Source organism: Neolamprologus brichardi, chromosome 15, assembly GCF_056152115.1.
Source record: "Neolamprologus brichardi isolate AB-2024 chromosome 15, ASM5615211v1, whole genome shotgun sequence".
Taxonomy (NCBI): domain Eukaryota; kingdom Metazoa; phylum Chordata; class Actinopteri; order Cichliformes; family Cichlidae; genus Neolamprologus; species Neolamprologus brichardi.
Genome location: NC_142118.1, coordinates 14921737 through 14945054, shown reverse-complemented (window position 1 = coordinate 14945054; position 23318 = coordinate 14921737). Strand labels below are relative to the sequence as shown.

The 23318-nt window shown below is 40.7% G+C and overlaps 1 protein-coding gene across 2 annotated transcripts in view; it reads left to right on the top strand.

Annotated features, from left to right (window-relative positions):
* The first annotated feature begins 1962 nt into the window (after positions 1–1962).
* slc24a4b (solute carrier family 24 member 4b) overlaps positions 1963–23318 on the top strand; it is a 34707-nt gene continuing 13351 nt past the window's right edge. For both annotated transcript variants that reach the window (XM_087852300.1, XM_087852298.1), the window contains exons 1-9: positions 1963–3006; positions 10345–10452; positions 18908–18984; positions 20840–20914; positions 20999–21083; positions 21183–21286; positions 21515–21589; positions 21669–21694; positions 22353–22406. In XM_087852300.1, coding sequence (XP_087708426.1) covers positions 2844–3006; positions 10345–10452; positions 18908–18984; positions 20840–20914; positions 20999–21083; positions 21183–21286; positions 21515–21589; positions 21669–21694; positions 22353–22406 — 767 coding nt within the window. In that variant the 5' untranslated portion in view covers positions 1963–2843. The remainder of the gene's footprint in view (positions 3007–10344; positions 10453–18907; positions 18985–20839; positions 20915–20998; positions 21084–21182; positions 21287–21514; positions 21590–21668; positions 21695–22352; positions 22407–23318) is intronic.

Genomic DNA, 23318 nt, shown 5'->3' with positions numbered 1-23318 from the left:
GCTCCCCGATTGCCTGCCTGCTGTGCGGGCAGGGGCCTGAAGGGGACTAATCCCTTGGCATGGGCATGAGTCGCACATGTTGATGTGTACGGGTGCATGCAGAAGACCCAAGCTGCAGGATAAAGACAAGACCTGGCAACAGATTCAGAAAGCCCCAACTAATAACCTTCGATCGCCTTCCATGCTTAACTAGCACCCTTCACGCATCTTGGATGCTTCTTGGAGATGACATGAATTGTTTTTGGAGTATGGCCTCGTACTGTATGGACAGGACAGTCCTGCTCTTACATAACTCTTGTCTGCTGGAGACTGTGCCTGACTGCGAGGTCTTTGACTATTACATGTGGCTCAGTTTTTGCTTAAGTGGGCAGCCGTGGTGATGGTAAAAAGTTGACATGCTGTTTCAGCCCTGTCAACCTGTGCATTTTGATGGCTTTGAGAGTGCAGCAGCTTTCCTGTCTGTTATCTTGGCAGCTAAGGTGACCTGCAGCAGGCCTGGAGGCAGCAGCTGGAGCAGACTGTGCTCTGTAGTCTCACAAGTCCTCCAACAAGAGTGTGCTGTTTATAATTGGAGGGCAAGGTTGCACTTGAGTGTTAATGAAACAGTGGTTATTATCTTTCTAGCAATAAACACCATTGCCCTTCTTATGCTTGTATGGCAAAAAGAAAGCTTGTGCCACCAGGGTTAGCCAAGCTTATAGTGTACATAACCTTTTACAGTGACAACATTTGATTAAAGATACAGCTTAAGCTTTTATTCACTGTGTCTCACTGCTTTCAGGCTTTATGTTAAGCTAAGCTCGTCATCTCAACTGACTTTATTATTTCACTATTTCTCAAAGTGTGTGGCTGTCTATTTCAATTTTTCTACATGTTCATGGAATCATCATCAGCTTCAAATTCAAAGTAAATTAAACATTTAGCTGTGGGAAGCGACTCAATTATTCTAGGAGCAGTCTATAAATACAACTGGAAGGCTCTTCATTAGTGCAAACAGCAGGGTGGCTCACCAACACAACCTCAAAGTTGAATATATTAATGAGAGTTCAAACTTTTGAGCCAATAACTTTGAATTTCCCTTTTCTTTGAGCTGCTTGAGACAACATAGCATAAGTTATAATATCTGGATAATAATTTGGTGCGCCATCCTAACCACAGCATTAAATACCTTTAGCTTTAAATTTTGAGTCAACACAGATGCCCTATATGCTAACTATCAAAGAGCAAGGATCTTCAGTGAGTGCTTTATGCCTTGTCCTTGCCTTCACTGTAAGCTGAATTCCAGTTCACTTCCAAATTTGTAATTTAGTTTCATTTTTGGTTTATTTTGTATTTTTTGTATGCTAGGGATAAAACCACAAACCTCACGGTTAGTAATTTTGCTGGTTTGCAGGTCGGACCTGCTATACCTCCTGAGCTACTGGCTCTGTCTAGATGTACTAGCTACATCTAGACAGAACAAGAGGTAAAGAAGAGCTTTGAAATGTCCCTCAAGAATCCTGGAGAACTATTCCCAAAGAATACCTAAAGAAAGCCTACCTACAAGAGTTCAGGCTGTGTTTTCTTATATATACTGTATTTTCATTTATATTTACACATTTCAAGAAAATCCTTCACCTATTTCCCATTCTTTTAATAAAATATAAAGAAATGAGTGGTAGCTCAATACTTACGCACAGTGCTGTATGTGAGTGCTCCCCATATTTATGAGAAGCAAAAACCGTTATTGGTGTTTTGGGCACAAAAGCAAGTTAAAAAAAACAAGAATTTACTCTGTATTTGTGGATGTTTGAGAGAAAGAAGCAGAAGGTCCATCACCTTACTTATTCAGGATGGTGTCAAAATGAGGACAGCAGGTGACTTGCAGGGCAGTTATTAAAGGGGCTGTGCTAGGGACCCAGACGATATTAGATTTGGTTTCATAACACAGCAGTGCTGGGATAGGGTAGGGGTTTTCTGTGTAGTCTTTCTTTTAAACAGCATGATTGGGCTTGCCTACTCGACGGTCAAATAATGTAAGAGATCGCGTGAGTTTGGAGTTCCGCGTGATAAATCAGCAGCTCCCTGTTGTTTCTAAAGTGGACAGTGAAGAGAAAGAAGAAGGAAGATTGTTTTTCCCCCACTGGCTGTTTGCACATGCAGTACTCAGGAAAGTTAAAGGAGCACGGTCTCGATGGAGGGGATGAAGGGCACAGAGTAGGAGGGAAGCTGATGGTCCTCTCTCATTATCAGCACGGTTTTCCTGTACTGAGGAGGACTTCATGCGGAGGGGGAGGCGCCCAAGCGAGGCGAGCGGCACGACTGCTGCCTGAATTTAACAATTAACCTTGATGAACACTGATTGCTTTCACTTAACAGGCGCAGGTGCGTGTGGTTTGCAAAACGGCGCAGCTGAGCGATTCCACATTTGTGACTGAACACTGACGCATTTTATGCTAAACACAGAAACTACAGGCTGCCACGGATAGATAATAGCAATTGCAGCTGATTTTTTTTTTCTCTTTCCACGGGACAGGATGCAGGTTGCAATAGGAACCCATCCGACACACGTCCTTTTGCAGAATCCGAATTCAGGGGCGCCACTGAACTGATTTGGAGACATATATCGGAATTTGACCGCCTTGTCATTGCCCAGTCACCAGTCCCGGGCAGCTGAACGGCATCATCTCAGCATCGGAGACAAGAAGGGGGGAAAATCTTCCGCTTTACTACTCTCCATCTGCGCACTGGACGGCTTGAAATGAGGGTCACATCCCGGTTGTGTTCCGTGTGAAGAGGCAAGCGAGGTGGCAGTTTCTTCGGCTCAAGGACGCAAAAAGTGGCCGCCGGCCGAGGTGCGAAGCATGGAGCAGCACGACACTGACACCGCGACCCCCTCCAAAAAGACAATAATTGCGAAGATATTTAAAGTTCGCAAGAGGAGGGAGATGTTATTCGTGCAGGTCTGCTTTATCTGCAGTGTCCTGTTCGTAGCGTGGAGCATGTCGGCACTACTGACCAAGACAGGTGAGTGTGAAGGGATCCACCGGGGTGTAGAGAACAGAGGACGGAGCAGAGCTGCTCACAGATCTGCAGTGTAATCATGCACCCCGAAGATCTGTCACCATCAGGCTTCAGTAGCAAGGGCATAAGATCAAAATCTGTATTTTTTTTTCAGACACCAAATGCGTATTTGTTGCCTTTTATCAATTTTTCATTCATTCATACCCGTATCGTTTCCATGGAAAAAGAAGCATCCGCTGTTACCGACCCATCACACTCCCTAGAAAGTCGGCTGTAAATATAATTGCGGGACATTTGAGGGGGAAAAAAGGAGAGAATCTGTTCAGGCGTATACACGCGTCTGTTTGACAGTATATGCCGCAGTGTGCGCGCCGTGGCATCGGCACGTTTTTGAAATTGAAAGCCAGGCTCATAATCACTGCACACGCGCACTCCGTGCATAACGTGCACACTTCAAAAAACATTCCGACCCCAGTATGATCGCTTTTTGCATTTATGTTTGTTTGCCCTTTGTTCTCACAAAATCCTCCCACCCTCCTTTTTTTTTTCCTCCTTCTTCTTCTGGTGCCAGATGTATTGTCGATCACACTACATTAGCGCTCAGGATCGCCGTTAACGCTGGCATTGTCACGTCTGCCCCTGGGCTTCACACACCATTGCTCACACCGGATCACGAGCATCATTACGCTCCCAGGTTCCACATGGCGATCGAGGGCGGCCGATTTTTACGCAGAGGCCACTGATTATGACTTAGAGGGGAGGGGTAGAGGGTAAACAGCGGGGATGCGTTATCTTGCCGGATGTTACAATATTCATAGTTAAAGTCTGAAGTGTGGGCTGAAACAAACCATTTAGATGGCTGATTTTTGTGCTACGCAAACACACAGACTCCAAGCTACATGCCCTCCCATTCACACATGTCAAAACTCCGCGCAAACACTGACACGCACAGCATCCCACACAGCCACACACACTGTTATATAATCTAACCGCCAACCTTGACATTTTACTGGTGAAGAATATCCGACACACCACTGGGATCATGGGTTAAGTAGATGGGAACACACCTCCAGGCCAGTACTGTTCACAAGGAGGGAACATCGAGACTGCATTCAGTGCCGAAGGGGATTTTGTTAGCTTTTTTTTTTTTTTTTTTATCGCAAAGGAGACTTGGTGCTCCATTCAGGACTTTTCACATGAAAGAGGCGGGATTGCTGTGCTTCTAACGCTGTAAGCCTCAGCGCCAGATACTGTCGTGAGATCTGTCCATCTGAAACCACTTAGTAATTCCCAGTGCTGAAAGCAGCTGTAAAGTCACCACAGCTCCTGCCTGACTGTGGATCCCTAAAGACATATCAGGGAGTTTTATTAATTACGTTAAAAACAACAAGAGGCTTAAAAGATTATTCTGGAGCGATATCATACAGGCTGGTGCAAATCTCTTATCTCGAAAGACAGGCTCTGGGAGACAAAGTAAGCTCCCTTTGGTCACCAGTGGCTTCCCCTCTTTTCATTTAATCAAGTTTGCCTGACCTACACATTAACTGTCCACATGAAGGCATTTGACAGCAGGCTTCCTCTTGGGTTTCAGCCGTTTTGACAAGCAGCTGCAGCCTTGGTGGTGGTGGATAGTAGAATTTCAAGGTGACATGCTTGATGAAAGGGGGATAGGAAAAAGAAATTTCCTTTTAGAACGAGGAGACCCAAAGCTCAGCATAACTAAATCTGTCTAATTCAATAGCTGTGCCCTTTCTCGTATTTCAGCAATCACAACAGGGACCAACATGCCTCATGTCACAGGAAAGTCTCTGGGCTTGCCATCCATTTGATTGATGGCAGTATAGGAGAGTGATGAAATGCTGAATGCTCCAGATGGATGGGATTTGATGTACCACTCCTGAGTTACATCTTCATGAAGAGGGGTGGGGCGCAACATGTTGTCACGCATGCTGATCGGGGTGTGAGTGTGAAGAAACCTCACATGGGCAAGTAGAGCAGGTGTTTTGAGAAGCAGGGCAGGGCTGAGCTCTGATAGGTAGATGCAGAGGGGCTGATTGTGCTGGCTGCGTGTGCGTGGGTGTAAATGACCCGGAGACATTTTTGACTAAAGGAATGTGAATAACCATAAGCATGGTGAGCTTGATGGATGGCTGTCCTTGGTCGATCTGCCTGGATAGAGGACATTACCACAGTGCTATTATTGTCTGCGTGCTCGGCTAGAAGTGAAGTTATGATCTTTTTTAATTCAATTGTTTTTGCCTAAAGTAGCTGGATGTCCCTAATTTTAGAGAATAATTTTATAAATCTGAGTTCACTTTACAGTACTGATCACAATGAATCTGTATTGACAATACACATGGTTTTCAAAAACCATGAATATCAACGCAGTGATGCAGTAATGGCAGTTGTACTGTTTGTATGCTACACTACATTTTAAGTTCAATTACAATAAGAAACAAGTTAGAAACATTTTTGGCTGATAACCTTATTGCTACTATTTTCTTGAATTTTCTGAACCTATTATAATGATTGTGACATCCTTAATTTACACGTTATATGTACGTGCACAGAATGACAGATGTGCTTTTTCATATGTTATCCAACAATGTGTTTGAGAAGGTTAGCAGACCTGAGACAATCTGATAAATTGATTTTAAAGAAAATAAATCAACAGTTTCATGTTGTGCAACTGATTTGGTGGGGGTAATGTTTGGAGACAAAAGAAAATGGTAGGGAAAGATCATAGTAGGAGTTAAAATTGGTTATTTTTAAGGTTATTGATTTTCCTGGTAGCCATGATAAATGTGGGTAGGAGACTGTCATTAAGATACTCATTGTGGACTATTTGTTTAAAAAAAACAAACCAAAAACAAAAGAGAACTCAAACTGCAGCCTCTTGTAACAACCTTTCAATGTTTTGTGGTGGAGTTCATCCACCACAGTCATTTTGCGTCAACTGGTTTTTATATCCCCTTTGCTCCCCTTATTTACTGCTGCAGCCAGGGATGGGTTTTCTTACTTAAATGTTGTCTTTGGTTCATTTGACACTTTATCAGTAGCCATGGTTATTTCTACACCCACTACTCATTTAGTCAAACTCTACAAACCCAGTGTACAGAGTCCAAGACCACTACTGATAACTAGGGATGGGTATCGAAAACCGGTTCTTGTTGAGAACCGGTTCCCACTGTTTCAATTCCTTGGAATCGTTTGCCATTTTTGCAAACGATTCCCTTATCGATTCCAGTCGCCCCGAATGACGTCACCACGTTGCGGAGCGTCATTTACCTGGCGGCTCAAACGCTAAAAAGTTTGGTTATACTTTACTAGAACGGATGACAACAGGGCAACTTGCAATACTTGCAAAGTAGATATTTCATTTAAGGGAGGAAACACTACAAATATGCAAAAGCATTTGCTCACAAAACACGCGATAACCTTAAATGAATGTCGTGTTTTTAATTCCGCTCCGGGCTCGTGAATCTCAACCCAGCAGCAGCGGTAACGTTTGCACGTCCTCTCCCGTTAATGCGGCAGGTAAATAATCAACTAACAGTGCATATTATGTTAGCGCGATCTGCCTTATTACAAAACCTGCCATTACTGTGCATTTAGGTGACCATGATGAGAGAGACAGACAGTCTGGCTCAGATGCTGGCAGTTCTTGCTACAGTCTACCGGTAGCGTCTCCTTTCAGGCCAGGATAGACGAATGTCACCGAGCAGTGACTAAGTTTGTGGTAAAAGGCTTGCACCCATTTGCCACAGCAGATGCCCCCGATTTTCGGTAAGTGAATGTGTTTAATTGTAGGCAGGAACATTACTGGATATTCTTGTGTAATTGCTACAGAAGAATATTTATTTTATTATTTTACATTCACAATTTTTTTTCCTGGGGACCCTGTGACACCCCATTGAAGAGCCATAGGTTGGATCTGTTAAGATCTCACTGTTGGGTTTGTAAGGCCATGTTACTCCTAAATTTCTATCTTGTTCAAAGAGAAGATGTAAAACAAAGATCTAAGCTAATTGACCTTAGTGTTCTCCTTTAAAAAAAAAAAAAAAAAAAAAAAAAAATCGATAAGAGAATCGATAAAGAATCGAATCGTTAAACAGAATCGAAAATGGAATCGGAATCGTGAAAATCTTATCAATACCCATCCCTACTGATAACTGATAAAAATTGTATACCATATCACAATATCTTGACTGGATTCCTAAATAAGAATGCTCAAGGCTGGAATGCTTCCTGGGTAATGGCTAACTAATTGATTAATGGACTTCTAGCAGCTCTAATGTAAAATCCTCTTTTAGCCATTCAAGATTTGTTGACCTCTTGACCCTGTAAATGTAAAAAGAAACTGGAATCAAACATGAGTTTGGTGTAGTGCCTGAATAATGTGACAAACTTTTATACTGAACTGCAAATGTATTTCTTGACCTGCATGTTACCATCAAAGTGATCAACTTTAAAATTTTGAGAAGGAACAGGTGGAATTGTATTTGAAATAAAATGTAAAAACCTAATTGTTTTTAGCAGTTTGAGCTGTTTAAATAAGTAAAAATGCTTCCTTATTGATCTCAGACCTACAAAGACAAAATGAAGTTATTACTGGCTCATTTCCCTTTCAACCAATTTCTAATCAGCCTCTTGAATTCATGACATTTCCTCTTAACAAACTAACAAGGATTAATCGGGGGGTACTGCCAACCTTAAAGAGCTTCAGAATGCCAGAACATGAAGATTTAAACACAGAGAATAAGACAATTAATCAAAACAGGTCAACTGGGAGAAGGCGATGTAGAATAAGCCAGCAATGTTGTGCAAAACAAAAGCTTGCATCCTTATTTTATCCCCAGCCTGCCTCGATGTACTGATAGAATCATGCCTTCACTTTTTTCTTCTTTTCAGATGCTTGGTACTGAGAAAGCATGTTGAACTGCTTGTGCATATGCACATACATGCAGTTATCTTGTTTAGGCTTCCAAGAATCATTGGTCATAAGACTTAATAGTTGTGGTTAAGTGATTCCACACTACTGAAACTGCAAATTGTATTTGAATCTTATGCATAAATTTCTAAACGGTTAAATCCCCCAGGTCTACTGGAGTTTGTGTACATCTGAAAGTTCAGCCTATTCATTAATACAACATTAAAAAGCAGTTCTTGGCATGAAATGTCCACATGTTTAGTGTCTGCAAACTTCAGACTCTTCATGTTCTACCCTGATATCAAATTGGACCATATTTATTTTAATGCAAGCATTGCTTGAAAAGAAATCAAGCAACAAGGGGAGACGCAGAAGGGGAGTGTAACCATGCTGGTTAGTGAGAAGGAACAGGTTGGAGCAGTGACTGGAGGGTTTTGGTCTTTTGGATTGGAGAACTGTAGGAAGCAGCTGCAGTTGCTTTGTGTACAGTCTGTTTGTCAAGTGCCTGCTGATCTTCAGGCTGTCTAACTCTACTGGATTGAAAGTGGCAAATAATTCTGTATCACTACATTGGAAATACAATTCAGCTAGGTAGAACTGTTTTATAATGGCAATTGGAAGAGGGTTGTGGTAGGAAAATGTGAAAAGCTAACCTGCACTTGGGTTGAAACTAACTGCTGATGCAGTTGTTCTTGGCTCAGCAGTACTTCAGTGTCCTTTAGCTTTAAAATTTAGGCTAAATGGATGGTGCAAACTAGTTATCATAATACTAGAATTTCAAACTCAATACTGAAACACAGGAAAAATACTTTATACCATTTCAACACCATGGGGGAAAACAACTATTCTCCCATACTGTTGTTTTATAAGCCATTAGCTGCCACGCTAATGACAACAGGCTGCTAATATGGCTGTCAGGTAGTGTTGGCTAACATTTACTTGGTTTACATTATTATATGCCACCTCATGTTAAAATTTATAACAGTTTAATACTTGACCTCTTCCTTAAAGTGTGGGTTGCTATTATGAACATTCAGCACTAGCGGCTAATAACTAGTTGAAATGATTAGCTGCTAGTGGTTAGCATTGTCACCACACAGTAAGACCATCTTGGGTTTCAGTCTCCAGGGGCTTTTCTGCCTCTTGCATGGTTCTCCCAATGCATGCATGGGTTTCATCCCAGAAATTTGAGACATGTATATTAGGTTAATTTGTGACTCCAAATTTCCAGTAGGAGTGTGAATGGTTGACTCTTTAAACCATGTGGTAGACCCACCTGTCACCTTGTCGCAGTTCAGATGTTTTAGTACCACCTAACGTTAGATAAGAAAATGGACTGGTGGATGAATAGGTTTGATAATCAGATCTGAGTAGTGCACTGTGTAGTCTAATTTGTTTTAATCTAATAAAAAGGCAAATTGAGTAATTATCTGCAGCTGTGTAAATCTGTTAATCGGTGTTATTTTTAGCACTTTGTGGACTTCTGGTTAAAAGAGTTGGGGGGGGGGGCTTAGTACACATGCAGTTTGTTTAAAGCTTAAAGCACTATGTTCTCTCCTTTATCTTAAACATTACTTGCTCAGTGTCATAAAGATCAGTAATTAGACTTTGGTCATGGAGATCATGTGAATCTGCTGCTGTACAGACCCTGTCCCAGTCATTGTGTGATCTATTACTCTAAAGGAGTAGGTCTGAGGAGGAGGTCCAGAGAAGGTCTGTTGACAAACGACCGGTATGAATGAATGTAGACATTACTCCTTGTGGTATTTTTAGTAATCTGCTCATAATCGTGTAACAGTAGAACTACTTAATCATCATGTCGTCAGTTACCACTTTCTCACTTCACCATTTTATGAAAGCTGCAATTTTAAAGCACTGCTAAGCTTGTTGTTATGATTTTTACATAATAGATTTGTGACTGCTGGTTTCCCCCCCCCCCCCCCCCCCCCCCTCTGTTCTCATTAGAGGCTTAAGAGCAGTTTAATGAAAAATTACACTCTCCCCCCCCCCCCCCTCCAAAATATAATGGCACAGCTGCATTTTGATGCGTTATTCCTCCTGCGGCGGTTGCTGCTGGATGAACATGTCATTTATACATGAATAAAAACTTTTAAGGGATTAAAGAAAAGCAACCTTCTTTCGGGAAATTGCGCATAATTCAGAACATGGGTGTTTTGGGTCATGGCTCCTACTTTGTGTAACAGCAGCCATGTTGGGTTTTGTTGCATATTTGAAATGTATATAATGGACTTTTAAGGTCTTGATCAAAAGAGGATTTAAATAAAAAGTTGTTGTTGTTGTTGTTATTATTATTATTATTATTATTATTATTATTATTATTATTATTATTATTATTATTATTATTATTATGTTAATATGTGATAATCAAAGCCGTTTCAATACTGTTTCAGGCCATGGGATGATTGTGGAGGGACATCCCGACCATGAAATCTGGGGGAGACGGCTAATGGCTTCAGTACCAGAAAATGAAACTGAGGAGAAGAACTGTTCAGCGCCAGGTACACCATCTTGGAATTAATGTTTCTCCTTAACAATTCATTGTAATTTTTTTCCTTTTAATATATTGACAGCAATGTTTTCATGATCCTCAGTCAAAGCAGGACGTTCTTTGAGAACAGAATGTCCTGGAAGATTTTGCTTCTCTGGCACAAATGCTAACTAAACTACTTGGTGACATGGATGAACATTTAGCAGATGAGCCTTATAGTTTCCTCAGAGATAAACGCAACTACATCTGAATCATAATGTTACGCCAGATCTGCTGGATGCGTAAATGGCCAACTGTTGGATATCATGTTGCAATTATGAACAGTGAATTTATCACCTAATAACAAGATAACACTTCTTTTTTCCTTTTTCTTTTGCCAGTTATATTGTTTGGCTTCATTTATGAACACGGTGAGATCTTGACAAGCGAGTCTTTATTCAAACGGTGGAACTGAAAATTAATTCTGTTGACATTTACATCCTTGAGGCTGATAGTTCTGTTGCAGCTCAGAAGATGTAGTAAATGGGCTTTACAGCACCTGATATATCAATAGATTAGTATGAAGACATCTGGGAATTGTGGTATTTCTCAGCTGATTTTCTGCTTTTAATTCACATCTCTGCTGGGTTTGTATTCGGATGCGGTTTAGATCACTTGCGCAGTAATAAGCAACAAAGGGGCTATTAAAAGCATCGAGTATTGATTAGCTTACAGCATCCTAGATATACTTAAAGGAAGTAGCACTCTCTTTAGATACACTGGAGTATATGCTGACTCTCTGCTGAGATCTGCATCGTGCTGCAAAAAAATATTTACTGTTTTTTACCACAAAGTTATTGATTTTTAAACAGTACATAAACAGTGATGGCAATGTCACAAAATGGTGCATTTGTTTATTTATTTCCATGTCATTTGAATTGCCTCAGTCCTGACTAGTTTGCTCTTCCCAAACACTGACTCACATGAGCGCTCTGTGATTCTGAATGAGTCAGTGGGAAGAGGGGAGCCATCAAAGACTGCCAGGGTTGCAAAGGTTTGGTCCATTTTGGCCATTTGTTGCATATATACACTTACGGAGCTGTGATTAACTGGCTAGGCAGGATTTGGGGACTAGCTGCGCTTTCCATTACTAAACTCTCAAATGTCTGGAAATGCAGTTGTTGGATTTTAAAGCCTTAAAAGTAATTGCTTTGTTACATACTGGCTTTTGTCTTTGTTTTGTGTATTTGATGCACAGAAGTTGTGACACTAGGGCATAGACAATTTGGAAGTAATTTCAAGTGTGATGTACACTCTTTACTCTACTGCATCACAAGTGATCCAGTCAGAGCTAACAGGCTATTACTTCATTACCGGTCACAGCAGGCAGAATCCCTCAGAGATTATTCAAATCATTAGTGTTGCAACCTGCAATTTTTAGATGTAAACAAACGTTTTTGCACCAGTCACAATACCAGACAGTTCACGGTGGTTAAAAGTGCTAAATAATGTTGGAAATCTTTTTTTTGCCTTTTTTGTTTTTCCAATGACTTCCATACTGGAGCCACCTGACTGGATTTGACATTCCACACATTTCTCATCGGCTGGAGTCCTCCCTATTTTCCCACCAGTGTTCTGCCTCGTTAGTGTAAGCTGATCATATGACTCTTTGTTCTTGAGTCTTTGTCTCATGAATAATCCTGTCATAGCTGCTAAACTTCAGACCACCCTGGCTGACAGGTTGCTTCGATGTTGTGGGCAGTGTGGTCCTAACTGTAGCACGGACAGACTTTACACAAAGCTGAGCATTTGGTGCACTCTGGCATCAAATTTCCCGAGCAGTTCAACCCTGTTCCACATGAATCAAGATGCTCTGTGGTGCCCATGCAACCTTGCACTATGACATTTGTATGGATGACTGCAAGCTCGGGGGTGGAGTCCTTTCTTCTAATTTGACTGAAATTGAATAACCCTTTTGTTTTGTTGCACTTGTCAGGTTGAGTTTCCATAGTGCCTTCTTAGTAAGGAATCTCTTAAATGATGGCCTTATACCAGTCTCCCAATAAGGGAAGCATGTGGTTGTGTCAGATCTTTGCATTTCTGCCTATTCCTCGCAGATGTGTTTTTCAGGGCTGCTCCTCCAGCAGTGGACCAGTGCTTGTACTGGAGCCAGGACTGGTACTTTTATTATTATTATTATTTCTGGAGGCTTCTGCTTTATGCTGATATTGTGGAACAGATGATACTCTGTTCACTTAAATGTCTGTTGGTGGGCTGCTTGGATTACTCTCTCTCTGCCATTTTTGGTCTTTGCCTTTTCCTCATTAATTCTGTGATCACTGTGCTTCACAGGGTGCTAATGCTGTTTTTGATTGTCCCAAGTGCTGCTAAGGCAGCACAAGTGCTTGTTTTATTAGGCGTTCAATAATAACTCCAGGCAAATAAAAGGTGCTGTCCAAACTGCTTTCTGGGTCCATTCTTGATTAGAAAGCATCCTTCCAAGCCACAAAGAACCAAATGACTCAGTTTCTGAAACATGTGAATAATCTTCCAGCTATCACATGCAGATCTTGAGTATTTCCTTTAGCTGTCCCATGACAAATGAAACAAATGCACTCCTATTTCTCACCCACGTATAAAGAAATGAATGACTGGTTTATTTCAGGATTTAAATGTTTTATGAGCTCTTTCAGGCTGTTATAAGAAACGTTATCAGTAATGCGTTGCCTGAAAAATGGCTTACAGTTGACTTGGTGGTGGGAGAAAAAGAATTGGGTTATACACTCATCTGTATCCTGTTTCCAAGTGCTTATGCCAACTTTAGAGCGCACAAAATGGGAGAGGGAGCAGAAAGGCATAGCTAATGTTCTCTAGGAGTAATAATTTGGCTTTAATAAACATGCTACTAATGCCCTTTATTGAGAACTCCCTCTTGAGTGGCGTGATTGTCCTGGTAGAAGCAGATGGCAGCACAAAAGTAGAAGTGAACAACAAAGGTTCAAAATGGGTTGGATTATGGTTATTTTAGATATGGCACTAATCTGCTCACGGACACTGGCCGCACATGTTTCACGCTAGGCTTGAAAAGCAGGGGTTGGTGAGGGGGAGCTGTGACTGAATCTATATTGCTAAGAAGTGGCAGCGTCACCGTGTAAAAGCTGCAGCCTTCCCTTTTAGTGTAAATGTTTGCTAGTGAGAGGAATCTGAGTTCTCCTGCTGGCACAACAATTTAGAGGCAGGAAATTTGGCGGGAACATGATGGGTGAAGCTGCCAGTGAGTAAAGGCCCGTCCATGTTGGATTGCTGGTTCGTCAACTCCTGGGAAACACCAGAAGGAGGCTTTTTAAAAGGGAATTACACAAGCGGGGATTATGCCACTGTGCATAATGAAAACTGACCTCACTTTGGTTCTCGCTTGCCAGCAAACAACGCAACGCAGAGGAGATGCACGAGCACCTGCACAGACCAGTCTTTAGTACCATGCGATTCAAACACATCTGACCTCCCCCTCCAACTAAATGCATTTTCCCAACTAAATGCATGTGTTCTATATCGGTGTCCCCTTTAAGTTGTGAAAGCAGGACTCTGTGAATCTGCTGCACCAACAATCTGATTATTAAAGGCTTGGGGCAATTCATGTTTAAAGCAGAAGTGTAATAGGTATGCGAGTATGCTCATGCGGTTGAAAATTGCATGTGTCAAGCTCTCACTCAAACGAGAGTGAGAGTGCTTTAACATGTGGCGTTTCAGCCTGAGAAGATACTAACCTAACAAGGATAATCGGGGCATGTGTGTTCTGGCCAAACAAGCAGCTTCAATTTTGATAACTTATTGTTGCTGTGTGACCTGGAGACTTCTCCCATAGGTCGTCCCTGTGATGATGTTGTCATGTTTACAGGACTGAGCTGTCAGCTGAGTCATGTCTGCTGGAGCAAGCTAATTATCTAATGGGTTAATAATGGCCCAGAGGAATCACTCTCCTCTGAAGAGTCTCTTGACTTCTGCGCTCTCGTGTCAGTTGTAGTCAGCTAATGACCTGGCTGGTCCGTGGGTCAGTACGCGAGCAGTGACAGAAGGTCTCACCAGGCACTCTGCCAAAACATCTTGCACGCGTCAGATTTTAATTCGGTTGTATCGCATTTAATAGCCTTTTGTTTTTCAGAAGTAGGCCTATTGATAGGATTATAAAACAGACCTTTGCAGGGCTCCTTGTCAGTCTTGCATCTGTAATAGGGTGTTTTTGTGTCCAGAAGTGTTGGGTGAAAACTGGCCTGCTCTCTGCACTATCCTGTCAATCATCTCTCTGGGACAACAGAAGGCACCCAATACTGAGCTGTGTTACGTAACAGCACCATGATATCTGGAATATTACCAGATTATGGAATAGTAATTGCAGAAATGCATGAGTTTCTACCACATTCTGGCTTTAGTGCATTAAAAAAACTTGAGATTCTATGAAGGGGAGGTTTGCTATATTGCACATCTTGAAACTGTAGACTGTGAATAAACCATAGTCTTGGATTTATCTGGTTCACAATGCAACCAAGGCTAAACTTGTTTGAATAAAAGCAGGGCTGTAGTGAAATTTTGATGAGGGTAGAGAGGAGGGCTGAACATTATGTTTAAAGATGCACTGACCTTCTCATGTGCAAATGCACCGATACCACTTTAGGGCAACGTAATGTTAACCTTGTTAGTTGTACACTGAGTGAGCAGTTTGGTAATGTGTGTTAGGCTAGGCAAAGATGACAAATGTGATGCAGCCAGCCGTCTATGCTCTGTGCAGGAGTGAAAAATGGCTTCTTAAACCAACATCAGCTTTGCAGCAAACACTGGGGAAGTGAGAGAAAATGTACAGCGATGATCCATTCTGAGTTTATATATATATAAAAAAAAATTAAATTAAAAAAAAAACAGCACTTACGAAGGAAATAGATCTCGAAGACCAGCAGTTCTCAGAGCACTGGAACCCAAGTATGACTTTCCTTGCTGTCAGCAAGTGCTGTGTATATATGTATGTGTATATACACACACACACACACACACACACACACAATGTAAACATAAAATTTTGTTACAGTCAGAAAGCAGCAGATGAAAGAGTTTGACACAAGGCACTCAGTACTTATATTATTTATGAGCAACTAACCACAAAGCAACCTACATTTTCCATAGAATAACATTTTTTTATCTGCAGCTAAAAATGGCCAAATTTCTGGAAGAGGATAACCTTGTGACTACATTCATTTAAAAAAGAAGATAAGTTACCCTGGCCCAAAGCACAGAACTGAATTTATATGGGAATAAGTGTGTGGGAATATCATTCAGTGGACTGAACATTTTTCTTTCTTAATAATATTTTTGTCTTGGTAGTTTATTCCACAAACAATCAACTTGGTAATTGATCATGGCTTATAAGTTAAGACACAAGTGAATGAAAGTGTAAGGAAAAGACTAAAACAAAGATGATGATATGAAAGCTCTGCAACTTTGATTTCGTCTTATGTTGTAAACATCTCGTGGATTTGGATTCTTGGATGTACAAAATGAGCAATTGAAGATAGAAGTGTAACACTTTTTTTTTTTTTTTTTTTTTTTAAATGGATGAAGTGAAGTAAATCAAGAATAATTAAAATTGTTTTTAAACTGTGAAGCTGTAAGCTCCAAACATCGACTGATTCTTTGATTAAAGTCATTAAATTTGATCTGGAGGTAAACATTCTATATTTGCGGTACACTTTAGTAATCCATCACCCCAAGCTGTTTCCTCATTTTCTGTATACATGTATTTAAAAACAAACAAACAAAAAAAAACCCTCTTGCTTTAGCTGTGGTACATATTTATCATTCTATTTTTGGACCTCATTTGAGAAGGATCACTAAAGCAGTGTGTGCATTGTCCCACTCTTGTCTGTACATCCTGTTCTGGCCTTATATGGGAACTGGCTACGGAAGCATGTTTGCATCCTGTTTGACCTCTGCTGTGAGGAGACGCAGACGCTGTCTGCTCAAATGTTTACAGGGACTGAGAGGTGACCCCTGCCTACCTGTCATCTCTGCGGTCACTGTGCCAGCACCCTTTTAGACACCTCCATTTTTATTTTTAATTTTTGTAAACGCTCTCCGTGCCAGAGCTGATTTCATATTTAGGACACACAGTGTCACCAAATAACTACTTAATTATTGACTGTTTCAACTGAACATGGAAGGACTGGGAGAGCAGGAAATTCACACCTTTCATGTTTTTCAGAAGCTTGATGGGTAACCTTCAGCAGCTAGAATGATGTTTGTAGCCATAAGGCATAAGTTTGTTTTCAATCACCTCTGAGGCACAGCTGACAAATCTTGTAATTGATTGCAGCCAGCTTTCCGGTACACTTCATATGCCATATAAAGCTGTCAGAAATGAAATGAGCTAAAGCTTCCTGACATAGTCAATGCCACCTTAGGCTTTTCATTATACATCATGTTATAGTCTGTATTACACTCTAGGTTAATCATCTTTTTATTATCATGTATACTAATGTAATTGGGTGCATTTATCCACATTAAAAATCTACAAATTGAGGTTTGATTAATTTGCAAGTAATTTATTTGGGCCATGCCTCTTTTTTTCATTTTGCAACTAAAGGGAGCTATTGTATGACACACCGATGCATAATGAACCAACATTACCAGTCATGTGATGTAATTAAATGAAAAGAAGGAAGCACGCAGTTGATTAAGAGGTCTTGGACTGCATCCTGCACAGCATTTGATTTTCCCTGTGCACGGTTTCAAATGCTAACTCAGTCACATGTGCACACAATAAAATATCATTGCAAAAAGATGTCTGTGAGATTGGGACAGATGCATTGACAAGTCTCAGGTGAGCACTGTTCCACTTCACGACTCCATATGTGACAGGAGCCCGAATTTTGTCCTTATTTTCTGCTCTACACGGCGTTGTTCTGCAGGCTTGGATTGTAGTGTTTTATTTTAACAATAACTGTTTATTTGGATTACTGAAGGATAGAGCAATGGTTACTGCAGTGCAGTAACCCAATTCTAGGGTTGTAGGGATGGTCTGTAAGTTGAAGCACCACTTTTATGCAGATTGACTGAATTTCACAGCAAAAAAATTCAAAGGATCCAAATGATGGCCTCCATGTTCTCATACCCTCCCTAGTTTCACTAGTCTTCACTTCAACAGTGAAATGTATCAACTGTTACAAAATAATCGCTTCAAAAATTTTGTACATTTACTTGTTTTGTTTTAATTTTGGCCTATATCACACTACTTTCCACTGTCCTTTTTTTTTTTTTTTTTTTTTTTTTTTTTTTTCCCCCCCCTTCTTAAATTCCTGGGCTCTACTGGAGTAGCTTAGCTTGATTCACAGTAATGAGCCTTTAGCCCAACCCTCTTCTGACTGGCTGTCCCTCACAAACAAAATGTTTGAACAGCGGGTGTGTAGGGCTTAAGTGCTCACAGCACTGGCACAGAACCATGAATGGGGCAAAACCCTGTTTTCAGCAGCATTGATGTCCCTTAAATAACACTAAAAGTCTGTTAATTTAAGATCAATTTCGGTGGCTTTGTCATACAGTGCCACTGTCAGTCTCACCTGTACTGTATTAAGTATTTACTGAATTAAGTATTTAGCTTGCTAATGTATTCAACTTAATAGGATAAAAATATGTAAATATTACCCTTGCTCTACATCAATGTGTTAGCATCTACTCCAAGCACTGCTCCAACTCAGTCTAGCCTCCCACCTGCAGTATATAGAGTTTAGGGAATGCTCTAGTTTTGTAAGTATTACACTTGGAATACAGCAGGCTTGTTGCAAGCTGAGATGTGAACCTGCAGCTCAGGTCCAGCAGGGATGGGTCGGACAGAGGCCGTTCCCCCCCACAGATGCTGTTCTTGTCAGGGAGATGGCTAGCTTCTGTTTTCAGCCAGGTGCACCGTGGAGTGGCCGTGCTCCCCTATCTGAGCCTTATGCTCGTATCGTGATCACACTGTGGGCCAGCTGGAGTTCTGGATGATAAATGACGAGTCCTCAGCATGGGAGTGTTTTCTGCCTGCTTGCTTTAATTCTGTATGACTTCAGCCTCTTATTATAGCCCGAGCTTTTCACATCATAAGAGGACGTGATGATTGAGACCACCCCCCCTTGAGTAGGTATGAAATAATTGGTGCCTTAGTGATGTGATATTGAAGGTGTTTTGAACTATTCCTGTGCCTGAGCTATTCCTGTTCCTTGAAAAAGCTGTTCTGGGATGCTGGTGATCAGAAACTATTTCTGCTGCACAAAGTCTTGAAAGCTGCCCAGTTTTAAACATGGAAGACACCTTTCGGTATTAGGTAGTCAAGGGGAAAGGGAAGGAAGAAAAAGAATAACGTGGTCGTAGTGTAGTGCGAGCCATCTGAAGATAGACAGTGATGTGTACCTCGCAGTCAAGCTGCTGATGTGTGGTGATTGTGACATTTCTTCTTTTCTCAGCAATACACGAGTTCCCCGACGACTTTTTCACCAACGATGAACGGAAGAGTGGAGCCATTCTGCTGCACATTGTGGCGGTAAGACTACTTTTTAAAAAAGAATCTGCACCTGCATAACAAGTCTCCAGTCTGTGACTCATTTGGTTTTAGGAAGATTTGGAGGCTTTTCACATAGCAGACTACTGTTTTCAGCTTTCAAAGCCTGAAAGTTAAGAGGGAGATTGTGGTGGCTTGTTTGATTTGCCAGATTTTAAACTGATCAGAGGTGCTTTTCTTTAGCTCAAGTGCATGTTATTTAAAATAAGTATGCACCCATTTCTCTGCAAATATCTTTAAATTCAAACTCAGAAATAGTTTAATATATACTCAGAACAAAGGGGATAAGGGAATAACATGATAACTTTATTATTATTTTTTTTAAGCATAAAACACGTGTCACATTTTTGCTCTACTATAATGTCAAATCAGTGCTATGTTCTTTTAAATGTCTTTTTCCAGTGTCTCTTTAAGTATTTGTTATTTTTCTGCTTGCACCAACTGTACAAATAGTAAACTGCAAATGATGGTTGCAAAAACTGATGATAATCCAAAATGTGACATCTTTTTTTAAGTTAAACACTGAAAGATCTGAACAATCCTTGCAGTTGGATTATCTTGCAAAAGTTGCAAAGTACCCTTGAATTGTGTCCAATTGTAATAAGATTGTTTCCTGTTAGGGTTTATAATTTGGTAAACAATCTAAAAAGCAATTTACATTAATAGGTCAGCCTTTTAATATGTCAAACTGTCTTTTGGATGTGTCGAATGCACACAGTAAGATTCTGGAGCAGTCATTTAATTTTATGGTTCTGTATGTCATAAAAGTGTCCCTGCTCAGGAGTGTGCATGGAAAGCTTCATAAATATGCCAGTGCTGTATTTTTGGTCCAAGCTTTAACATTGGCATCATTCATAAGAATGCATGTGCGTTTTAATGTATTTTATTTTATTTATTCTATATTAAAAAGTTTTGCCTTCAGTGAGTCATGTCGTCTCTGACTTTGCATAAAGACAGTTTAAGAGTTGCTCGTTATTATGCACTTGTGAATGCACACACCCAGGACTGGAGTCTGTGAAGTGAAACTTAAAATTTGGGTCACAGGAATTCTGAAGTGGGTTTTTTTTTTGTTTATTTATTTTTTTTACATTTAATAAGAGGACTTTGCTCTGATTAGGGTGTCTTTTGAACTTTTTATGTACTTGGATTTAAAGATATAATGATGGAGGGCTGCTTTGAGCATCAGTGTATAAACTGGACTTCCTGCTTAAGCTTTCCTTAGTACAAAGAAATAGGATATTTTACATATGGAGAGCAGCTCATACTGTCTTATTGCTTCTGTCATTATCACTGCTGGATTTCTCAATGTCTGAGCATATTTGATTAAAATGGGATATTTCAAAACTGATTTGAGTTGCAGTCAAGATAGTACACTCATAACCTCTTTAATTGTCCTGAGCTTCAATTTACACATTTAAATGTAACTAATATTGTCTATTCTGACTTTACTGCTGAGAAGGAAATGTGTGGAGGGTCTGCTCACACTGCAGTCCTGCACTGCCCCCTGTGGATAGCATAGAGCAGAGCACGCCTGTCAGAGCTGCCAGGCCCTGATGATGTCACACATGATCTATAATTTATACATCGTCCAGCCGCCTGTTAGGAATGGTGGTGGGGAATATTCATATTTTTTTCCTAAAACTGATTTGATATTAAAATTTAAAGCGGTTTCCCCTTCAGCTGTCTTTTAGCAGCTGGTGCTTTATTAACTTAGCTAATTTCTGCAGATTTAAGGATATATCCATTAAGCCCATGCACACTTTATTTACTATATCCTTGCCCTTTGTCACATAACCATTCTACACATGTAACTTCTTTTTTTTCCCCCCATCTCCAGGCTCTTTACATGTTTCTGGCGCTTGCTATAACATGTGATGAATACTTTGTGACATCACTGGAGAAGATCTGTGAGGTACGTGGTGGTTGTCATCCTCTCTTCCCAAGTTGCACTTTTACGGTGTATGTAAAACCAATAATCTTTGCTTAATTCCTGCAGAAACTAGATCTAAGTGAAGATGTCGCAGGAGCCACCTTCATGGCAGCTGGCAGTTCTGCGCCAGAGCTTTTTGCATCTGTCATCGGTACACATGCATACATACAAGCAGTATGTGCACCCACTCAGACGTTCCCAGATGGTCTGTGTCACCACTAATTCTGACTGGCTGCCTCCTTGTGTGCAGGTGTCTTCATCACCCACGGTGATGTGGGGGTGGGGACCATCGTTGGCTCAGCGGTCTTCAACATCCTATGCATCATTGGTGTCTGCGGGATCTTTGCTGGACAGGTGTGTGCGAGAGAGAGGAGTGACTTACTGCTGTGACTGTATCGTTCTGTTTATTTATAGACTGCAGAGCATCACATGTGTCGCATTTGAGGGGAAACAAAGCCATCTGCTTAAGTTTTCTTAGAACTGGTTTTAGTGAAAGTGGAGAACTAAACTGCAGGTGTAATCAGAAAGTGTTCTGCAAATATGTTAACTGTAACTCAAAAGATACTTTCTGTGACTTCTTAGGTGGTGATGCTGACCTGGTGGGCTGTTTTCAGGGATTCCTTCTATTACATCCTGTCTGTTGTGGCTCTGATTGCAGTAAGTTATTGCATGTGTTTATTAATGAGTACTTGCCATGACTGTGCTGTAATCAAAAAAATGTCTTTTTATTTTTCAGTTCATCTATGATGAGAAGATAGTTTGGTAAGCTGTGCATTTAACCATATTTATAGTGAGATTGTTTAAAGTTTTCCAACTTTTCAGTTCTTTTCAGTTAGGACAGCTTTGCTTGATTCAGTTTGCAACAATCCTTTGCTGTTATACATTGTCAAACATGAGGCCCAGGGGCCGGAATCGTCCCACTCCAGTCCGGCCTACTGGTAAATGTGAAGGGGAGCGTACAGTTTGTACTTTTAATTGTATTTTCATAGATTTTCAGGTTGTCTTACTCATGAAAACCTCACCCACAGTCTTTCATATTACGCCTTTATTACTTTATCATGTTGAAATTGCACTTCTATTCCTTATTTTGAGATATCGATGGGATTTAATGTGCATCTGAACTTGATGAGATTTTTACTGGTCTAGGGATCAAAGTGTGATGGTGTAAAATGAGTTTGACGTCCCTGGTGTAGCTCCTCAGTACACCCATTATTTGCTTTTCTTTAAGGCTTCTTTCTTTTGATTAGCTTCCCCTCATAGGGCAGGTTTGAAAAGCAAGTGGGAGGGGCCGCTGTATTACAGTCATGTAATACCTCGAAGCTTTATAAGCTAAAATGTATAGCCTACTGAATTCCTATTTAACTTGTTATATACAAGTCGAGCCATTTTAATTTTATTCCTCATCCTGTCTCTCCGTCAGGTGGGAGAGTTTGGTGCTGGTGCTCATGTATGCAGGATACATCCTCGTCATGAAGTGAGTCTTGCAAATTCTTCTTACAGCTGCTTTTGTTGACTCAGGCTGGAATCATGATAACACATTCTGCTTCACGCTCTTATGCACTAACACCTGCATAACCAACCGTGCGCGCACAAATGAGCAGCGGATTTCCAGCTACTCGTATTGTCTGACTAGTGTTACAAGCTCATTCAACACGGGAGCTTTGTGGACGAAAACTTGCTCAAATTACTTATAGGATGCTGTCTTGAGAAAAGGAAAAGAATCATAGGCATTTCAGATTTTTGGAGTTCATTGCACTCAATTTTTGTCTTTCCAGACCAAAGTGAATAATGCCAACCAGGTTGTCCTGTGCTGCTTTCTCTGTCCAGCTGGTAATCTGTGTTACACTCAGCAGCAGTCTGCTCTCTCGCTGCCATAAGAGTTTAATCTCCCCCCCCCCCCATCCCCCCTCTGCAGTGGCTAAGAGCACAGGCTTAACCAGATCACTCCTTTTCTTTCTCATTTGGAGGAAAGAAGTGCTTACTCTAGGATATGCTGTCATGTTATTCCAGTTGAAATGGAATAAAGTGGGTTTTATATAGCACAGTCTGTGCACTGAGGTGACCTTGTAGTGCACGGCTGTGATTTTTCACAAGCAAGTGGCACGCAAGCTGCTAAATGACAGCATGGAGAAGTTAGGTGCATAAAATATAAGAATAATAATCACTATAAATACTTTAACATTTATGAGGATTTGTTAAATTAGATGTAATTAGTCACGTATGTGTTACTCTAACTTGTCCTTGAAAGCTAAGATTATGTTTAAAAGTTATTCAGTAGTTATGCACTATGGTATATTACACATATGAAGTATGTGCATCAGCTTGTAATTATATGCACAAAGCCTCTTTTTACCTGTTGAATGTTTGAGAAAATGTCTTGCCCCGA